We start from the raw sequence: 19,217 nt of genomic DNA, 5'->3' as shown, positions 1-19,217 counted from the left end.
ACCAGGCTCCCCTGTCCCTGGGATTCTCCAGGAAAGAACACTGGAGTGGCTTGCCATTTCCTTCTCCAATGCATGAAAGTGAAAGTGAAGTTGCTCAGTTGTGTCTGATCGTCGTGACCCCATGGACTGCAGCCTACTAGGCTCCTCCATCCATGGGAGTTTCCAGGCAAGAGTACTGGCCATATGACCCAGCAATCCCACTCTGAGGCATATACCCTGAGGAAACCAAAACTGAAAATGATACATGTATCCCATTGTTCATTGCAGCACTGTTTACAATAGGCAGGACATGGAAGCAACCTAGATATCCATTGACAGATGAAGGGATAAAGAAGTTGTGGTACATATACACAATGGAATATTATTCATCTATTAAAAAGAACACATTTAAATCAGTTCTAATGAGGTAGATGAAACTGGAGCCTATTATACAGAGTGAAGTAAGTCAGAAGGAAAAATACCAATACAGTATATTAAAGCATATACATGGAATTTAGAAAGATGGTAATGACGACCTTATATGCAAGACAGCAAAAGAGACACAGATATAAAGAACAGACTTTTAGACTCTGTGGGAGAAGGTGAGGGTGGGATGATTTGAGAGAATAGTTTGAAACATATATATTACCATATGTGAAATAGATGACCAGTCAAAGTTCGATGCATGAAACAGAGCATTCACAGCAGGTGTACTGGGACAACCCAGAAGGATGGGATGGGGAGGGAGGTTGGAGGGGGTTTCAGGATGGGGGACACATGTACACCCGTGGCAAAAAATTTCTAAAAAAGAAAAAAAAGTTAATGTTTTATAATTCATTTCTTCCCAGAGAAATTTTTTCATTTTGAAGATTATTGCAATAGTTTGTCCACACTTTGTACTTTAAGTTTTTTGGGCATTTTACTGATGAACTGTAACCTCTCTTTAAAAACAAAAATTATCAGTTACTGACAATTTTCTTAACACTAAGAACATGTAAAGACATACACACACCCTTAAGTCTCTCAGGAATATGACCTGTAATTGGCATGACTTCTCCCTCACACTGGATTGTGTGCTGTTGCATGTACCTCCATATTTTTTTGCTTTCTTACAGCAGAAGTACTTTATGGCCCCTGTTTAGCCAGGACAGGTAACGCATTTAACACATATTAAAATTGAGGTCTCAACACTCTGACCCACAAAGTCATAATTAATTTCTTAATTCCCTATTTTTTTTTGTTGTCATTGTTGGTGTTAAATTAGAGCTCTTGTGAAGTTAGAGCTTTGACGGGTATTTATAAGAGTTACTTTGCCCAGAAAGACTTCATCATGCAAAGTGACCTGCTCCCTTAGCATTACTGAGATTCATTCTTTATCAAATGAAAATGGAGAGATAGTGGAGGTTTCAATTTATTAGTAGAGGGCCAGGCTAATCATGTACTTAAGCTGCCACATCGTGGAGATTAATGAAATAGTTAAAACCAAGGGTCATAATGAAAACATAAATGATTAAAAACTTCCTATATTGACTATCCTATTAAGTGTATTATTTTAATAAATTAGTATACATCATAAAATTTGCATTTCAAATTTCAGCTTGTCATTTCAACTGCTAAATTCTGTGGCTATCTAATACTGTGTCCATATGGATAGGAGCCTTCTAAAGACAACTGAAGTTGTTTCAGACCCTGGAAGAGAAAAGATTGGATGAAAAGTCCTGTAGAACACATTATCTTAAAATAGGAAGGAGAAAAATGTGGGCTATGTTTAGCATATCAATGACTATTTTGTTATTTTCTCTACTTTCTGAAGTAACGTGTGTTAATTTATTGAAAGGGGCACATTTTTATAAACTTTAATTTGCAGGAATCAGAAACCCCAACCCTACAAGGCCTTTCGTTTACTGTCAGACCTGGTGAACTGTTAGCTGTGGTTGGACCTGTGGGAGCAGGAAAGGTAAGCCATGATACCTTGTTCAGCTTGCTGCAACGCCACAGCCCCTGTTAAATTCTCAGAGTTGAGGGACTTCCCTGTTGGTCCAGTGGTTAAGAATCTGCCCTCCAATGCAGGAGACACGGGTTGGATCCCTGGTCGGGGAACTAAGATCCCACATGCCTCGGGGCAACTAAGCCTGTGTGCTGCAATGAAAGATCTTAAGTATTGCAACTATGACCCAACACAGCCAAAAATAAATAAATGAATATTTTAAAAAATTCTTAAGAGTTGAGCCTAAAGCTGTGTATAACACAGTTTGAACTGGGCAAATCTAGAATCGCTTTCCTCTAGGTGTGTTCCATGGGACATTCGTTTTGCAAGAAGGTTTCATGGCCACATAAATCTGGGTAAATGCACACTGTGTTTTCCTTCTTGGTGCTTCATGTTGCACAGTTGGGAACTGCTTGTCGGATGTTTGGACATCTCAGTGAAGGACGTTATTTATGTGACATCTATTCAGGACAGAATGAGACAGTGGGGACTTCTTTTTGTGACGGTGGTCCCTCCGGGAAGTCTGGAGGTTGTGAAGGCTCTTCCAGGAAGCTTTGAGCGTTTTCTCACATGACTTGCCTTGATCCTCTCAGTGCACATGTAGTGAATGTGCAGCCATGTGCTGGAGCTAAAGAAACAGATGTGAGCGAGACCCTGACACCTCTGCCATCCAGAGACTACCAGGTTCTGGGGTGAGACAGATATGCAGGCAGATTATTTTAGCCCAGTGCGCTAGCACTGTGATGTGGGGACACAGACACACCGCATCTGTGTGGTGTACAAGATTTGAAGGACATATGTACATTCACTTAGTCTCTTGTGTTCTGTACAACAAAATACAGAAATCTAAACGTAAGTGTGTACATGAGAGGTTGATGATTTCTTCTGTGACGGACTTTTGCTCTTTGGACACAACTCACTTCAGAGTTCTTTTAATAATGATCTTTGGATATAGTTTTTACATGTAGCTTTTTAAGAACAAGTATTTGCCAAATGAAGGATACTCAGATGTAGGAACAGCTGCATAAACATCAGATGCAAGAAATACACATCCTGCTGGGCTGCTCTGCTAGTTAAGAATGTTAAACATTTTTATTTAGTCTTTGTTGAGTATAGCGCTTCATTTGGGGGAAATTCTTGGGCACAGTAGATTGTTGTAGCATTTTATTAGTATTTCTTGTCAACTGTGGGTTTACATTGACAAACAGTGTTATTTTCAACTTTTTGGTTGCAACTATCAGAACTATACATTATCGTGTTCTAAACACAAGCTTTCTATCATGTATCAAGCGCCAGGGTGGGGTCGGCTGTGCTGCGGGGCATGTTCCGTCCTGAGTGCTGCCTGTTCATGTGTGTGTATTGCCGTCTGTTTCAGTCATCACTGTTATGTGCTCTGCTGGGGGAGCTGCCCCCGAGCCAGGGGCAGGCCAGCGTGCACGGGAGGATCGTGTATGTTTCTCAGCAGCCTTGGGTGTTCTCAGGAACTGTGAGGAGTAACATTTTATTTGGGAAGAAATACGAAGAAGAACGATATGAAAAAGTAATAAAGGCTTGTGCTTTGAAAGAGGTGGGTAATGACTCCTAAGTTGGATATACTTGAATTTTAAATAATAATAGTATTGGTTTAACCTACAAGATTTGTTGAGAGTTTTTATTTACTTTTTTAATTTGAAAAATCATTGTTGCTGATTATTTAAAACTGGTCTTCTGGGTAAATATGCAGGTGTATACATTGCTGTTTTAATCCTGATGTGATAACACTCACAGAATGCCTTTTTTTTCTTTTTCCCCTTGAGGGGATCAGTCCATTCTATGAAGTTTCATTCACTTTTAACAATTATATAAATTTCTAAAATAGCAAGCACAGTGTAATGAATCCTTATGTACCACTTCCAGCTTTAGTCAGAATCAGCCGGTGGCCGGTCTTGCTGCATCTCTACCCCTGTGCTCTGCCTGCCCCACCCCCAACCTACATTATGCTGGAGCAGATCCTAGACATCATATTAGTTCATCTGTCTACATTTCATTAGTTTCATCTAAGAGAAAAAAAAATCTTTTCCCTTTGGAAAAAAATCACCACATTATTTCACCTGAAAAATAACCCAAATTGCTGAATGTCATCAACCTTCTAATCTGAGTTTACGTGTTGTTAGACATCTCACTGAGAAAACTTGTTCGCTGTTGTTGGAATCAGATTCCACATAAGGTCTGTCCATTGTGCTTGGTTGTTGCCTCCTCGGTCCCTTTCAGTCTGTCGGTTTCCTGCGTTACTTCATTTTTATTTATAATTTATTATTTAAAGAAAATAGAATGCTTATGTTTCTTCTTAATACTGTATCATTTTGTTGGAGAAGAGATTATTTTCAGAAAGGGCATTGATTTTCACAGAAAATGGCAAAGCGAAATGTTTAACTCTACATTAGGATTTAGATGAAATTAGTGAATGAATGAGGAAAACTAAACTTATCTGATAGAATATAATTTGGCAGAAACAAAGAAAAATGTAAATACCGATAAATAGTTTGTTATTCTCTTGGGTTATAAACATCAGTGAAAAACAGTTTTAAAGGGCTCCCCCTGGTCTCTTCAGGGCAGTTTGGACATCTGAATATTCTTTTATACAGTGAGGAAAAAGCTGGGACAAACTTTCAAAGGTTTGGTGTTAAAGGCTGCAAACTCTCTTGTGAGGAAATAATAATTCTGCTTGAACAATGGCTTGAACACCATAGACAGTATTATGTGAGCAGCATTTTATGATAATGTGGACAGAACAGAATTATTCATTTAATGGCTGCTATTTCTTTCTCTTGGGCTCATGTTAACAGGAGATTGTGCTTTTGCAGAAATGATGTGAAGTTAGGGGGAATGAGCTAGATTTTTATTAAATGGTACATAGACTGGGTAAGAAGAGGGGAAACAAATGTGAAACAGTGAGACATGGCTCCTATTTATTCAGAGTTCATGTGCAAATCATTTTTGTATCTGTCTCTGACACGTGTGCATGCACACACATAAACAGGAAACAGTTCGGTTCAGTTCAGTCGCACAGCCGTGTCCAACTCTTTGCGACCCCATGAATCGCAGCACGCCAGGCCTCCCTGTCCATCACCAACTCCAGGAGTTCACTGAGACTCATGTCCATCGAGTCAGTGATGCCATCCAGCCATCTCATCCTCTGGCGTCCCCTTCTCCTCCTGCCCCCAATCCCTCCCAGCATCAGAGTCTTTTCCAATGAGTCAACTCTTCGCATGAGATGGCCAAAGTACTGGAGTTTCAGCTTCAGCATCATTCCCTCCAAAGAAATCCCAGGGCTGATCTCTTCAGAATGGACTGGTTGGATCTCCTTGCAGTCCAAGGAACTCTCAAGAATGTTCTTCAACACCACAGTTCAAAAACATCAATTCTTCAGCACTCAGCTTTCTTCACAGTCCAACTCTCACATCCATACATGACTACTGGAAAAACCATAGCCTTGACTAGACGGACCTTTGCTGGCAAAGTAATGTCTCTGCTTTTGAATATGCTATCTAGGTTGGTCATAACTTTCTTTCTAAGGAGTAAGTGTCTTTTAATTTCATGGCTGCAGTCACCATCTGCAGTGATTTTGGAGCCCCTCCAAAAATAAAGTCTGACACTGTTTCCACTGTTTCCCCATCTATTTGCCATGAGTGGTGGGACCAGATGCCATGATCTTAGTTTTCTGAATGTTGAGCTTTAGGCCAACTTTTCCACTCTCCTCTTTCACTTTTATCAAGAGGCTTTTTAATTCCTCTTCACTTTCTGCCATAAGGGTGGTGTTATCTGCATATCTGAGGTTATTGATATTTCTCCCGGCAATCTTGATTCCAGCTTGTGCTTCTTCCAGCCCAGCGTTTCTCATGATGTACTCTGCATAGAAGTTAAATAATCAGGGTGACAATATACAACTTTGACGTACTCCTTTTCCTATTTGGAACCAGTCTGTTGTTCCATGTCCAGTTCTGTTGCTTCCTGACCTGCATATAGGTTTCTCAAGAGGCAGGTCAGGTGGTCTGGTATTCCCATCTCTTTCAGAATTTTCCACAGTTTATTGTGATCCATACAGTCAAAGGCTTTGTCAATAAAGCAGAAATGGATGTTTTTCTGGAACTCTCTTGCTTTTTCAATGATCCAGCGGATGTTGGCAATTTGATCTCTGGTTCCTCTGCCTTTTCTAAAACCAGCTTGAACATCTGAAATTTCACGGTTCATGTATTGCTGAAGCCTGACTTGGAGAATTTTGAGCATTAATTTACTAGTGTGTGAGATGAGTGCAATTGTGTGGTAGTTTGAGCATTCTTTGGCATTGCCTTTCTTTGGGATTGGAATGAAAACTGACCTTTTCCAGTCCTGTGGCCACTGCTGAGTTTTCCAAATTTGGTGGCATATTGAGTGCAGCACTTTCACAGCACCATCTTTCAGGATTTGAAATAGCTCAACTGGAATTCCATCACCTCCACTAGCTTTGTTCATAGTGATGCTTTCTAAGGCCCACTTGACTTCACATTCCAGGATGTCTGGCTCTAGGTGAGTGATCACACCATTGTGATGATCTGGGTTGTGAAGATCTTTTTTTGTATAGTTCTTCTGTGTATTCTTGCCACCTCTTCTTAATTATCTTCTGCTTCTGTTAGGTCCATACCATTTCTGACCTTGATCGAGCCCATGTTTGCATGAAATGTTCCCTTGGTATCTCTAATTTTCTTGAAGAGATCTCTAGTCTTTCCCATTCTGTTGTTTTCCTCTATTTCTTTGCATTGATCACTGAGGAAGGCTTTTTATCTCTCCTTGCTATTCTTTGGAACTCTGCATTCAGATGCTTATATCTTTCCTTTTCTCCTTTGCTTTTCACTTCTCTTCTTTTCACAGCTATTTGTAAGGCCTCCCCAGACAGCCATTTTGCTTTTTTGCATTTCTTTTCCATGGGGATGGTCTTGATCCCTGTCTCCTGTACAATGTCACGAACCTCCATCCATAGTTCATCAGGCACTCTTGTCTATCAGATCTAGTCCCTTAAATCTATTTCTCACTTCCACTGTATAATCATAAGGGATTTGATTTAGGTCATACCTGAATGGTCTAGTGGTTTTCCCTACTTTCTTCAATTTCAGTCTGAATTTGGCAATAAGGAGTTCATGGTCTGAGCCACAGTCAGTTGCCAGTCTTGTTTTTGCTGACTGTATAGAGCTTGTCCATCTTTGGCTGCAAAGAATATAATCAATCTGATTTCAGTGTTAACCATCTGGTGATGTCCATGTGTAAAGTCTTCTCTTGTGTTGTTGGAAAAGGGTGTTTGCTATGACCAGTGCATGCTCTTGGCAAAACTCTATTACTCCAAGGCCAAATTTGCCTGTTATTCCAGGTGTTTCTTGACTTCTTTCCCCTATAATGAAAAGGACATCTTTTTTGGGTGTTAGTTCTAAAAGGTCTTGTAGGTCTTCATAGAACTGTTCAACTTCAGCTTCTTCCACATTACAGGTTGGGGCATAGGCTTGGATTACCATGATATCAAATGGTTTGCCTTGGAAATGAACAGAGATCATTCTGTCGTTTTTGAGATTGCATCCAAGTATTGCATTTCGGATTCTTTGTTGACCATGATGGCTACTCCATTTTTTCTAAGGGATTCCTGCCCACAGTAGTAGATACAATGGTCATCTGAGTTAAATTCAGCCATTGCAGTCCATTTTAGTTTGCTGATTCCTAAAATGTTAATGTTCATTCTTGCCATCTCCTGTTTGACCACTTCCAATTTGCCTTGATTCATGGACCTAACATTCCAGGTTCCTATGCAATATTGCTCTTTACAGCATCGGACCTTGATTCTATCACCAGTCACATCCACAACAGGGTATTGTTTTTGCTCTGGCTCCATCTCTTCATTCTTTCTGTAGTTATTTCTCAACTGATCTCCTGTAGCATATTGGGCACTTAACAACCTGGGGAGTTTCTCTTTCAGTATCCTATCATTTTGCCTTTTCATACTGTTCATGGGGTTCTCAAGGCAAGAATATTGAAATGGTTTGCCATTCCCTTCTCCAGTGGACCACATTCTGTCAGACCTCTCCACCATGACCCGTCCGTCTTGGGTGGTCCCAGATGGCATGGCTTAGTTTCTTTGAGTTAAACAAGGCTGTGGTCTGTGTGATCAGATTGGCTAGTATTCTGTGATTATGGTTTCAGTGTGTCTGCCCTCTGATGCCCTCTCACAACCCTACTGTCTTACTTGGGTTTCTCTTACCTTTATCATGGGGTATCTCTTCACGGCTGCTCCAGCAAAGTGCAGCCGCTGTTTCTTACCTTGAATGAGGGGTATCTCTTTACGGCCGCCCGTCCTGACCTTGAACGTGGAATAGCTCCTCTCGGCCCTCCTGCGCCCATGCAGCTGCCGTTCCTTGGACGTGGGGTTGCTCGTCTCTGCTGCCGCCCCTGACCTTAGACATGGGGTAGCTCCTCTTGGCCGCTCCTTGCGCTGTCGCGGTCTGGCACTCTCGGTTGTCGCCCTTTACCTTGGGCGAGGGGTAGCTCCTCTCGGCCATGCTTCTGCTGTGGTCCTTCGCAGCTGGTGTGCTTATGCATGGTCACATGATTTATTAATTCTTTATGAGTATCCTTGATGTTCCTATCTTAATTTTATAGTAGGAGAAACTGATACTTGAGGGATCAAACAGCTCATCTCTGAGTTTACAGCTCAAGTTCAGATCTGTTTCTGCATAACCCTAGATTCCATGGAAGGTGGGGTGTGGAGTAAATAGATTTCAGGCATTTCCTCTTTGCCTTAATCACATCCAGCTCCTGACACCCAGATCAAATTCCAGAGACCCAGCCAAGGTGTGCCCCTTTCTTTGGTGACCTTGCTTTTCTGGTGAAGAAAGAGACACACCCTGGTTAAGGTCTCTGTTTACATGCCCCCTTACACCTTCATCCATTGCTCACTTTTTAAGAAGTTCTTAATTCTAAACTTCCTCAATTGAAAGGCAGCACAACACCATGGATAAGCATGGAAATTAGAGGCACTATGGTGTGAAAGAGCAGAAGTCTCTGAACTGACATGAGCTGGGTCAGATTCTAGTTCTTCTGTTCAATAGCCAAAAAGGAAACATATACCTATTTGAATGCAGAGTTGCAAAGAATAGCAAGGAGAGATAAGAAAGCTTTCCTCAGTGATCAATGCAAAGAAATAGAGGAAAACAACAGAATGGGAAAGACTAGAGATTGCTTCAAGAAAATTAGAGATACCAAAAGAATATTTCATGCAAAGATGGGCACAATAAAGGACAGAAATGGTATGGACCTAACAGAAGCAGAAGATATTAAGAAGAGATGGTAATAATACACAGAAGGACTATACAAAAAAGATCTCCACCACCCAGAAAATCACGATGGTGTGATCACTCACCTAGAGCCAGACATTCTGGAATGGAAAGTCAAGTGGGCCTTAGGAAGTATCACTATGAACAAAGCTAGTGAAGGTGATGGAATTCCAGTTGAACTATTTCAAATCCTGAAAGATGATGCTGTGAAAGTGCTGCACTCAATATGTCAGCAAATTTGGAAAACTCAGCAGTGGCCACAGGACTGGAAAATGTCAGTTTTCATTCCAATCCCAGAGAAAGGCAATGCCAAAGAATGCTCAAAACCACACAATTACACTCATTTCACATACTAGCAAAGTAATGCTCAACATTCTCCGAGCTTGGCTTCAACAGTACATGAACTGTAAACTTCCAGATGCTCAAGATGGATTTAGAAAATTCAGAGAAAGCAGAGATCAAATTGCCAACATATGCTGGATCATCAAAAAAGAAAGAGAGTTCCAGAAAAACATCTATTTCTGTTTTATTGACAATGCAAAACTTTGACCGTGTGGACCACAACAAACTCTGGAAAATTCTTCAAGAGGTGGGAATACCAGACCACCTGATCTGCCTCTTGAGAAATCTGTAAGCAAGTCAGAAAGCAACAGTTAGAACTGGACATGGAACAACAGACTAGTTCCAAATTAGGAAAGGAGTACATCAAGGCTGTATATTGTCACCGTGCTTATTTAACTTATATGAAGAATACATCATGAGAAATGCTGGGCTGGATGAAGCACAAGCTAGAATAAAGATTGCCGTGAGAAATATAAAAAACCTCAGATATGCAGATGACACCACTTTTATGGCAGAAAATGAAGAAGAACTAAAGAGCCTCTTGATGAAAGTGAAAGAGGAGAGTGAAAAAAGTGGCTTAAAGCTCAACATTCAGAAAACTAAGCTCATGGTATCCGGTCCCATCACTTCATGGGAAATAGATGGGGAAACAGTAGAAACAGTGACAGACTTTATTTTTGGGGGCTCCAAAATCACTGCAGTTGGTGATTGCAGCCATGAAATTTAAAGACAGTTACTCCTTGGTAGGAAAGTTATGACCAACCTAGACAGCATATCCAAAAGCAGAGACATTACTTGCCAACAAAGGTCCCCCTAGTGAAATCTATGGTTTTCTCCATAGTCATGTATGGATGTGAGTTGGACTATAAAGAAAGGTGAGCACCGAAGAATTGATGCTTTTGAACTGTGGTGTTGGAGAAGACTCTTGAGGGTCCCTTGGACTACAAGGAGATCCAAACAGTCCATCCTAAAGGAAATCAGTCCTGAATGTTCCTTGGATGGACTGATGCTGAAGCTGCAACTCCAGTACTTTGGCTACCTGATACAAAGAACTGACTCATTAGAAAAGACCCTGATGCTGGGAAAGATTGAAGACAGGAGGAAAAGGGGACGACAGAGGATGAGATGGTTGGATGTCATCACCGACTCAATGGACATGAGTTTGATTAAACTCCGGGAATGGGCGATGGACAGGAAGGCCTGACCTGCTGCAGTCAATGGGGTCACAAAGAGTCAGACACGGCTGAGCAAATGAACTGAACTGACCCTCAGAACAGTGATGTGACCTCACTTAGTCTCAGTTTCCTCATCTGGGAAATGGGGTCAGTACTTACCATGTAGCTTGTTGCAAAGATTAGAGATAATCAGTATTAGGGTGCAGCACAGTGCTTGGTTCACAGATCTTACCCACCAGGAGCTGAGAGAAGCTATGTGCACGCATACAAATTATTGAGCAGAATAGGACAGGTCCTTCAGAAGAAATATACGCAAAGCCTTAGGAACCCAGCAGGAAGAGAGTGAGTCCAGGATGATTTCCTGGGAGAGTGTGTTTGGGCTGAGCCTGGAAGGATGGGCAGGATGTTGACAGGCCATGAGAGGAGGGGCAATTCCAAACGGAAGACAAGCAGTAAATGAAGGTGTGGGGTTCCATTGTTTGACTCCAGAATCCAACCCTCATCTGCCAGGGTGCTCATCAACTGTTTCAACAGTCTGCTCCATAGCATTTCTACTGTTAAGTCTCCACCATTGCTGAAGGGTCCTTGGTATGTTTTTGGTAGATGGTATCAAACCAGCTTCTTCATTTCCTAGTTCACCTCTAGTTTGTGTATCTGCTGTTCAGTGAAAATTGGTTAAATTTAACTTAGAGGAAAATAACATGAATAAGAACACTTTCCTGTCAGTGGGAAGAATTGTAATATATGCTCAAGTCAGGCTTTTCCCTTTAACCTAATCAGAAAATCCTGGCTGGGAAATTAGCCTGACTTGGATTTTACCTCAAGTCCTTTAAAATGTTCTTCCCATCTGGGACTTGTCCATTAATAATTTGCAAAGTCAACAACACACTCAAAGTCCTACCACCAGAGTTGAAGAGACCCTGTTTCTTATGCTCGAACTGAGCTAAGTGAAAGAGTGAACTTTTCTAGAGCATGTTGCGATTGCCGTGCTATAATGTGATGCTATTTGGGGAAGAAAAATACATTAATAAAATTAAAGGATAAAAAGTAATAACAGTTTGCAAGGACTGTCAACAGTGAAACAGAGGTCCAGAAACAGTGTGTGTGTATGTATGGCTGGAGCCTATCTTAAAATGGTATGAAAACCAGGAGGGAGAGATGGTATTAACTTCTGAGCTTGATGAAGAAATAAGATGAAATAATGAATTTACATGACAGAACAATTGCTGCTTTTCATTTGATCCTCCCTTGTTAAGCTTTGAGTGAGCAGGGAACCTGTGTCTGTCTATGTGTCTTTGTGGCTGTCAGGGAGGGTTATGATGGAGACACCCTCTCTCTTGTCCTCATGGTCACAAGCTTTGAATGTTGTGATTCACACTGTGAATGGGGTCCCCCTGTTGGATTAATGAGAAAACAGGCATCAATCATCAGTAGCAGAGCTTCCCTGATAGCTCGGTTGATAAAGAATCCGCCTGCAGTGTGGGAGACCTGGGTTTGATTCCTGGGTTGGGAAGATCACCTGGATAAGGGAACGCCTACCCACTCCAGTATTCTGGCCTGGAGAATTCCATGGAGTCACAAAGAGTCAGACATGACTAAGCGACTTTCACTTTGACTTTCATCAGTAACAACTCAGTAAACGGTGACCCTCATGCTCCAAACACCATGGTGCTCTTCTTACAACCCACACCCATCCCATTAGTAGGTCTTGCAGACTCTGCCTTCAGAATGTGTCTGGAGTGTGTTCCATTTCTCCATCCCTGCTGCTCCCACTGTGGTCCTGGCCACCGTCGTCTCTTACTTAGATTATTCCAGTAGCCTCCATACTTGTATCTATCCTCACTCATTCTCCCATATTGCTTGTTTTCTGCAAAGCACAGAAGTGATTCTGTAGAAATCTCAGACCAGGTCAGTCCTCCCTTCTCCCACTCCTCCTGTTACTGGAGTGACCCCAGGCTCCTCCTGCTCTGTCTCTGCCCTCACTTCCCTCATTCTTACTCAGGTCTGCTCTCCTGCCTCCTTGCTTGTCCTGAATACCTTGGACACCTCCCCGTGGCCCCTGCACTCGCCCATCCCTCTGTGTGGAGCAGCCTCTCCAGGTCTGCCTGAGCCCCTCCCCCTCTCCCGGATCTGCTCACCCCCGCTCTGAGCAGAGCCCTCACATCCCAGTGTGGACTCACTTCCCTCCTTTACTCTCTGCCCCCTCTGAGCCCACTTCCTTTTCCTTCTCATCCTCAGTACTTGCACTCAGGTTAATTTTCCTTATTGTTCATCCTCCACTGTGGAGAGAAACTCTAGGGGCTTTGTTTCCTCATGGCTGAATTCATTGTGCCCAGAACAATGTCTGGTGTATATTGATACACAATAAATATCTGTTAGAATGGTCAGATGCATAAATGTTGTGAAAAACTACAGAATGAAAACAAACAAACAAAAAGAAAACCTGAGGATTTTTTAAATTGTTCAGTGTTATGGTTTAGCCACTATGAAATATACTCGTTGTTGTTGATCAAACACTGTGGGGAGAACTGATGCTAAAAAGTTAGGATGGCAGGAGAACATATTTTAGATCTTTTTTTTTTTTCTTCTCCTTTTCTATCTCCATGTAGGATTTACAGCTTTTGAAGGAAAGTGATCTAACTGAGATAGGAGACCGGGGAACCCCGCTGAGTGAAGGACAGAAAGCCCGGGTCAGCCTCGCCAGGTAAGTGGGGTTTCAGTTGCCATCCTGCCCCTCCTCCTCTGCACCTCCCAGTGGACGTGAGCACGCAGACCCCGCTCACCGGGTTGGCCTGTGTGAAGCAGGGTCTTGGCCCTTTCCCTGGGCTCCTGGAATGAACCTGGAGTTGTTGGACGCCGTCATGAATTCAGAGGTGGGACCCAGGGAGTGTGTAGTATCCTCTCCTGACGTCTCTCTACGTTTTCTAGAGCCGTGTATCAGGATGCAGACATCTACCTCCTGGACGATCCGCTCAGCGCAGTGGATGTAGGAGTCAGCGGGCACTTGTTCAAACAGTGAGTTAGCTCCTGTTTTCTATCATCTCTGCTTTCCAGGAACCCTGTAGAGATTGGGGAAGAGAGCTCAGGAAAGCCTTTGTGCTTCAGGAGACTCAGCTCGCTCTGCCCTGGTGTCCCTCTCTCCCCTCCCTTCCCTCCACAGAAGATCCATCTTAGAGAATTTTGCATCATGATGAGGTCAGGACAGGAAAATACAGCAGGTGCTTCCAATGTGTGAAGGACAGTGGGGTCTGTGCTTTAGGGAGTGAGGAATAGATGGGAGATTTCCCCGTGACCTGCAGTTAATAACCAGACACTGTGATGGATCCAGAGCCTTGAAGAAAGATGGTGAATGGTTTTTAAATCGTAGAGTTGGACCCAGTAATCTAGTACTTAGTGTCAGTCCTTTTCCTCCATCATGTGTTTAAGGCACATCAGAAGCAAAATTTTCAGTACTGACACAGGGCTTCTGTGGAAAGGCCCTGTTGGTTTATGCTTATTATTCTGTAGGTTTGGAAATTCTTAATAAGGCCTAGAATTAAGACTAACTTATTCCACATCTAAGTATGAATTTAATCATTTAGCGTTGCTTCATGGATGCTTATTTGATTTAATACTTAGACCCATGATGTAGGGTTAGCCTGAATGTGGAACTAGAGATCTAGAATCTGGTGGAAATCTTGACTCTCATTTTTGTGTTTCTGGAATACAAATTGCTTTTGCCTGGCCGCAGAATGACTGAAGTAAAACAACTCTTATGCTTTTCTGTGAATAATGTGTCCTAATACACGCTGACTGAAGCCTCTGATGGAGTCTAGACTGGCCTTTTTGAAAGCTGCATGAGCTTGCTTTTGCTACAACAGCATCCACATCTACCCCATGGTTGCTTACCTTGCTGTTGTTCACCTTGTTAAAGCCAACAAGCCTTCCAGCTGCACTTATTAATGCCCTGCTGTGTGCACTGGGATCAATGCCCTTACAGATGTCCCTGCACAAAACCTCTTAGTTTATAAGGAGGACGGAGAGCCAGGAGAGGGGAAGGACCCATACTGGGCAGAATAAGGGAGACTAGGATGCCCAGCTCTCATTTCTGCCTCTGAGGAACCTGTCTCAATGTGGAGCTTGTTAAGACAGATGCCTGGGAAAAGGTCAGCTGAGTCAGGGTTTAGAGGTTTCTGCTTCCCTGGTGGCTCAGAGGTTAAAGCGTCTGCCTGGAATGCGAGAGACCTGGGTTGGATCCCTGGGTCAGGAAGATCCCCTGGAGAAAGGAATGGCAACCCACTCCAGTACTCTTGCCTGGAGAATCCCATGGAGGGAGGAGCCTGGTAGGCTACAGACCATGGGGTCGCAAAGAGTAATACATGACTGAGCGACTTCACTGTACTGGATAGTAAGTGCTGAATGGAAGTGGATGTTGGAAAGCTCCCTGTGCCCCGGGCTGGGCGGGAAGTGCCCTGGGGGCGTGCAGGCTGGTTATGTATGTAGAGGCTGAAAATAAGACCCAGTTCCCTTTGCTGGAGGAAGAGTAGAAGCACAGGAAGCGAGGCTGTGAGAACAGAAGGCACGTCCTCACCTGGAGGAGGCAGGTTGTACAGCAGAGAGAAGCTGTTTGGGAATTCTCGCTGTCAGGTCCTGTGTTAGTTTGCTGGGGCTGTGTCTGTCCAGGCTGATCTCACAGAGACCAGAGCTCAGGCAAGTCCAAGGTGAGGGTGTTGGCAGATTTGGTGTCTGGTGAGGACCCAATTCCTGTGTCCTCATGTGGTGGAAGGGGTGAGGGAGCCGTGTGGGTCCCTTTTATAAAGGCACTAGTCCCATTCAGGCAGACTCCACCCTCATGACCTGTCACCTCCCAATGGCACCGTCTCCAGTACTTTCACAGTGGGGATTAGGTTTCAGTGTATGTATTTTGAGGGCATAAACATTCAGTCACAGCAGCCTGCCAGAGATGGCAGAGCTGGGGGAGCAGTGCGTAAATAATAGAAATTCATTCTCTCACAGTTCTAAAGGCTAGACTCTCATGATCAAGGTGTGGGCAGTTTGGTTTCTCCTTAGACCTTTTCCTTATCTTCTGATGACAGCTTCCTCACTGTGTCCTCGGACACGGTCCTCCCTCTGTTCATGCACACCCCTGTGTTTCTGTCCTTATGTCTTAGTCTCCTCTTCTAAGAACACCAGTCATATGGGATTAGGCCCACTATAATTGAGGGTAACAACTACCTCTTTAAAGGTTCTGTCACCAGATTCTAAGGTTCTGGTGGTCAATGTGCCATCATATGAATTTTGGGGGGAACAGAATTCATTCACACCAAATCCTAAATAGCAAATAAGGAGACTTAAGCAGATTAGTGGAGTGAGTGAGAGAGATATGTGAGGAGCTCTGAGCTCTGGATATGAGGAGCTGGGATTCCACATCCATTAAGCAGGGGTCATGAGGCAGGTACCACTGAAGGCTGTATGTGAAAGGTGCTTAGTGTTGGGGCAATGAAAGAGCTCTGGAGATGGATGGCGGTGATGGTTACACAATGATGTGAATGTACTTAATGCCATTGAGCTGTATGCATAAAAATAGTTAAAATTGTAAATTTCATGTTATGTATATTTTACCACACACAAAAATGACACATTAGCATCGAATCTTTCAGAACAAAAGAGAGCAGGGCAGCTGACGTGGCATGGCCCACACTCCGATCTGACCCCCCCTTTCCCACCCTCCTTTGATTGTGATTTGATAAATTTTCTCTTATTTAAAGCACCTAGTGGCTCAGATGGTAAAGAATCTACCTGCAATGCAGGAGACCTGGGTTCAATCCCTGGGTCAAGAAGATCCCCTGGAAATTTCTTGCCTGGAAAATCCTGGGGTTGCAAAGAGTCAGACATGACTGAGTGACCAATACTTTCACTGATGACTTTTCCCTTAGGTAGTGCCTTGTGGCTTGTCATGAGCTCAGTGATGGAATACTAGTAGTGAGACATGAGTTTCCATCCCCCACTCTCCTGGCATCATGAGTAGCTCAGCCTCCCTGTTCCCAACACTCCACCCTGAACTTGCAAGTGTCTGCTACCCTGTCTTGTGTGCCTCTGCACAAGTTCCCCATCACTGCAAGAACAGTTTCTGCTGGCTCTTGTGTCTGTGTCACAGGGAGGGGAAGGGAAAGTTTACGGATTGCCATGTATCAGTGTGCTGAACACAAAAACTCTCAAAAAAAAAAAAAAAAACAAACAAACAAAAACTCTCTTAGGTGTTTATAAAGGTGAGGTGTTTATAACATGTTTATAAAGTTCTCTCCAACCTTTCGGTTTAATGACCTTGGATGTACACTTAATAGAAGCAAGCTTGTTAAGACTTGTATGCTAATCAGAACCACATTCTCTGGGGAAACTTAGGGCAGGGATCACAAAGGCAATTTAGGAAATCACTCAACAGTGACTGAGAATGTTCTCAATGAGTTAGGCATTTGGACAGAACAATATGCTATGAGAGATGGTGGTCATGTTGAAGCTTATTTGTGGTGAATATTTTCTATTAAAAGTGAATGAATCACACTTCTACTTGCCATTTTCATCTTCCTTTAGTCATGAGTATATTAATATATACCAGGTTACTAATATTTGTGATTTTTATAACTATATTTTGTGATAATTAAGTGGGTTCTATTACCTATAGAAGGTGAGAGTCCTTAGATGAACTGATGCAGTCTCACTTGTGTCCAGCCATGGACCTTCTCCTGGATCAGCCCCACATCACCAGACCCCTGCCTCCTGCGTCATCAGTTTTTCAGGTCTGTCCTGATCAGACTCCCATGCTGCTGTCTACACAGCTCACCCTCCTGCTCCAGCCCTTCATAGACCTCCCCCTGCCCTCCCCTCCCATTCCTCCCATGTTTAGGAAGCAGCTCCAGGTCCTCAGAGAACAGGCTTCTTTGCCGTCTGCCCCCATCAGCCTTTCTAGCTCTTCCCCACACCTACTCGGTAATCCACTGTGCTGGCTTTGTGGGGGTTCTTTTTCACCCCTGTCTGTCTATACATAGTGGTCCCCCTGTCCCAGAGCCAGGGAGCAGTGCACCAGGACACAGAAGGAAGATGGAAGACAGGACCTGACATTCCCTCCTCCTCCTCCAGGTGCAGCCCGTGCCCTCTGTCTTCTCACTGCCCTCAGTGGGTGCACTTGACTATTTATGAGTCTCCCCACCCTCTAGAAGCTATGAATGCAGGAAGGTGCCTCAGCCCAGCATGTTCTGTCCCAGACCCCTGCACCTGCTGTGTCTTCTTCCAGGGATGTTTCCCCAGAGAATCTCAGGGCTCCTGTGTCTCCCCAACTACAGCAGCCCCCTTGCTTTTTCTTCAGAGCACACATCATGGCCTGATAGTACATGTCCTGTACTCATTCAGTGTATCCCCCTTTTACATGGTGCAAAGTAATGTCTGCTTTCTTGGCCTGCGTTGTACGTCAAGAGAGTGGCACCTCAGTAAACCTTTGCTGATTGAATGGATGAAGGTGCGGTTTCTGAATTATTTGTATCCCCTCTACCATGGAATGTATCTCCTCTTAACACAGCCCCTATAGAGAATGATACTGGATTGGCCAAAAAGTTCAGTTGGGTTTTCTGTAAGATGTTATGGAAAAACCTGAAGGAATTTTGTGGCCAACCCAATAAATAGAACACAGCCCTTATATAGATTTAATAGCTAACTTGTTTTTGAATCATTTTTATGACATAACTTGGAAATCTTTACTCTGAAACTTGAAAAATAGACTATCTTCTTCAGTTCAGTTCAGTTCAGTTGCTCAGTCATGTCTGACTCTTTGAGACCCCATGAATCACAGCACACTCGGCCTCCCTGTCCATCATCAACACCTGGAATTCACTCAGACTCACGTCCATCGAGTCAGTGATGCCATCCAGCCATCTCATCCTCTGTCGTCCCCTTCTCCTTCTGCCCCCAATCCCTCCCAGCATCAGAGTCTTTTCCAATGAGTCAACTCTTTGCATGAGGTGGCCAAAGTACTGGAGTTTCAGCTAGAGATGGATAGAAAGCATTATTTAGGAAAATTTCAAAGTCATTAATTGGCCACTTTGTTGTAATTATTTATATTACTTCATCTCTGATGGAATGTTAGGAAGCAAACATTTTACCACTTTTGGGTGGCTCCATCTTGGACATAGAAACCCATCAGATTTGATTAACATCTGCCTTCAGGGACTGTTGGCAAGTAATTATGAATTAAGGAGAAACAGTTCCATTAAAAGCTTTAGTACTAAGTCTGAAGAGGTTTGCTCACTCAGGAATCTTAGATACAAATGCTGAACTAAGATATGTCAAAGGGCAAAATGAATCCTTTTGGACTTAATGAAGCAATGGTGTATGTGTCTACATCCTGGGGTCTTGCTTCTCATCACAGACCCA

The 19,217-nt window shown here is 43.2% G+C and overlaps 1 protein-coding gene across 1 annotated transcript in view; it reads left to right on the top strand.

The window, feature by feature from the left end:
- LOC109567086 (ATP-binding cassette sub-family C member 4-like) overlaps positions 1-19,217 on the top strand; it is a 149,472-nt gene that overhangs the window by 53,029 nt on the left and 77,226 nt on the right. Inside the window, exons 10-13 of the mRNA XM_070799972.1 lie at positions 1,847-1,936; positions 3,342-3,533; positions 13,424-13,518; positions 13,743-13,829. Coding sequence (XP_070656073.1) covers positions 1,847-1,936; positions 3,342-3,533; positions 13,424-13,518; positions 13,743-13,829 — 464 coding nt within the window. The remainder of the gene's footprint in view (positions 1-1,846; positions 1,937-3,341; positions 3,534-13,423; positions 13,519-13,742; positions 13,830-19,217) is intronic.

This window comes from Bos indicus, chromosome 12, assembly GCF_029378745.1.
Source record: "Bos indicus isolate NIAB-ARS_2022 breed Sahiwal x Tharparkar chromosome 12, NIAB-ARS_B.indTharparkar_mat_pri_1.0, whole genome shotgun sequence".
Lineage (NCBI taxonomy): Eukaryota > Metazoa > Chordata > Mammalia > Artiodactyla > Bovidae > Bos > Bos indicus.
The sequence above is the reverse complement of the archived record's forward strand: the minus strand, read 5'-3'. Positions and strand labels throughout refer to the sequence as shown.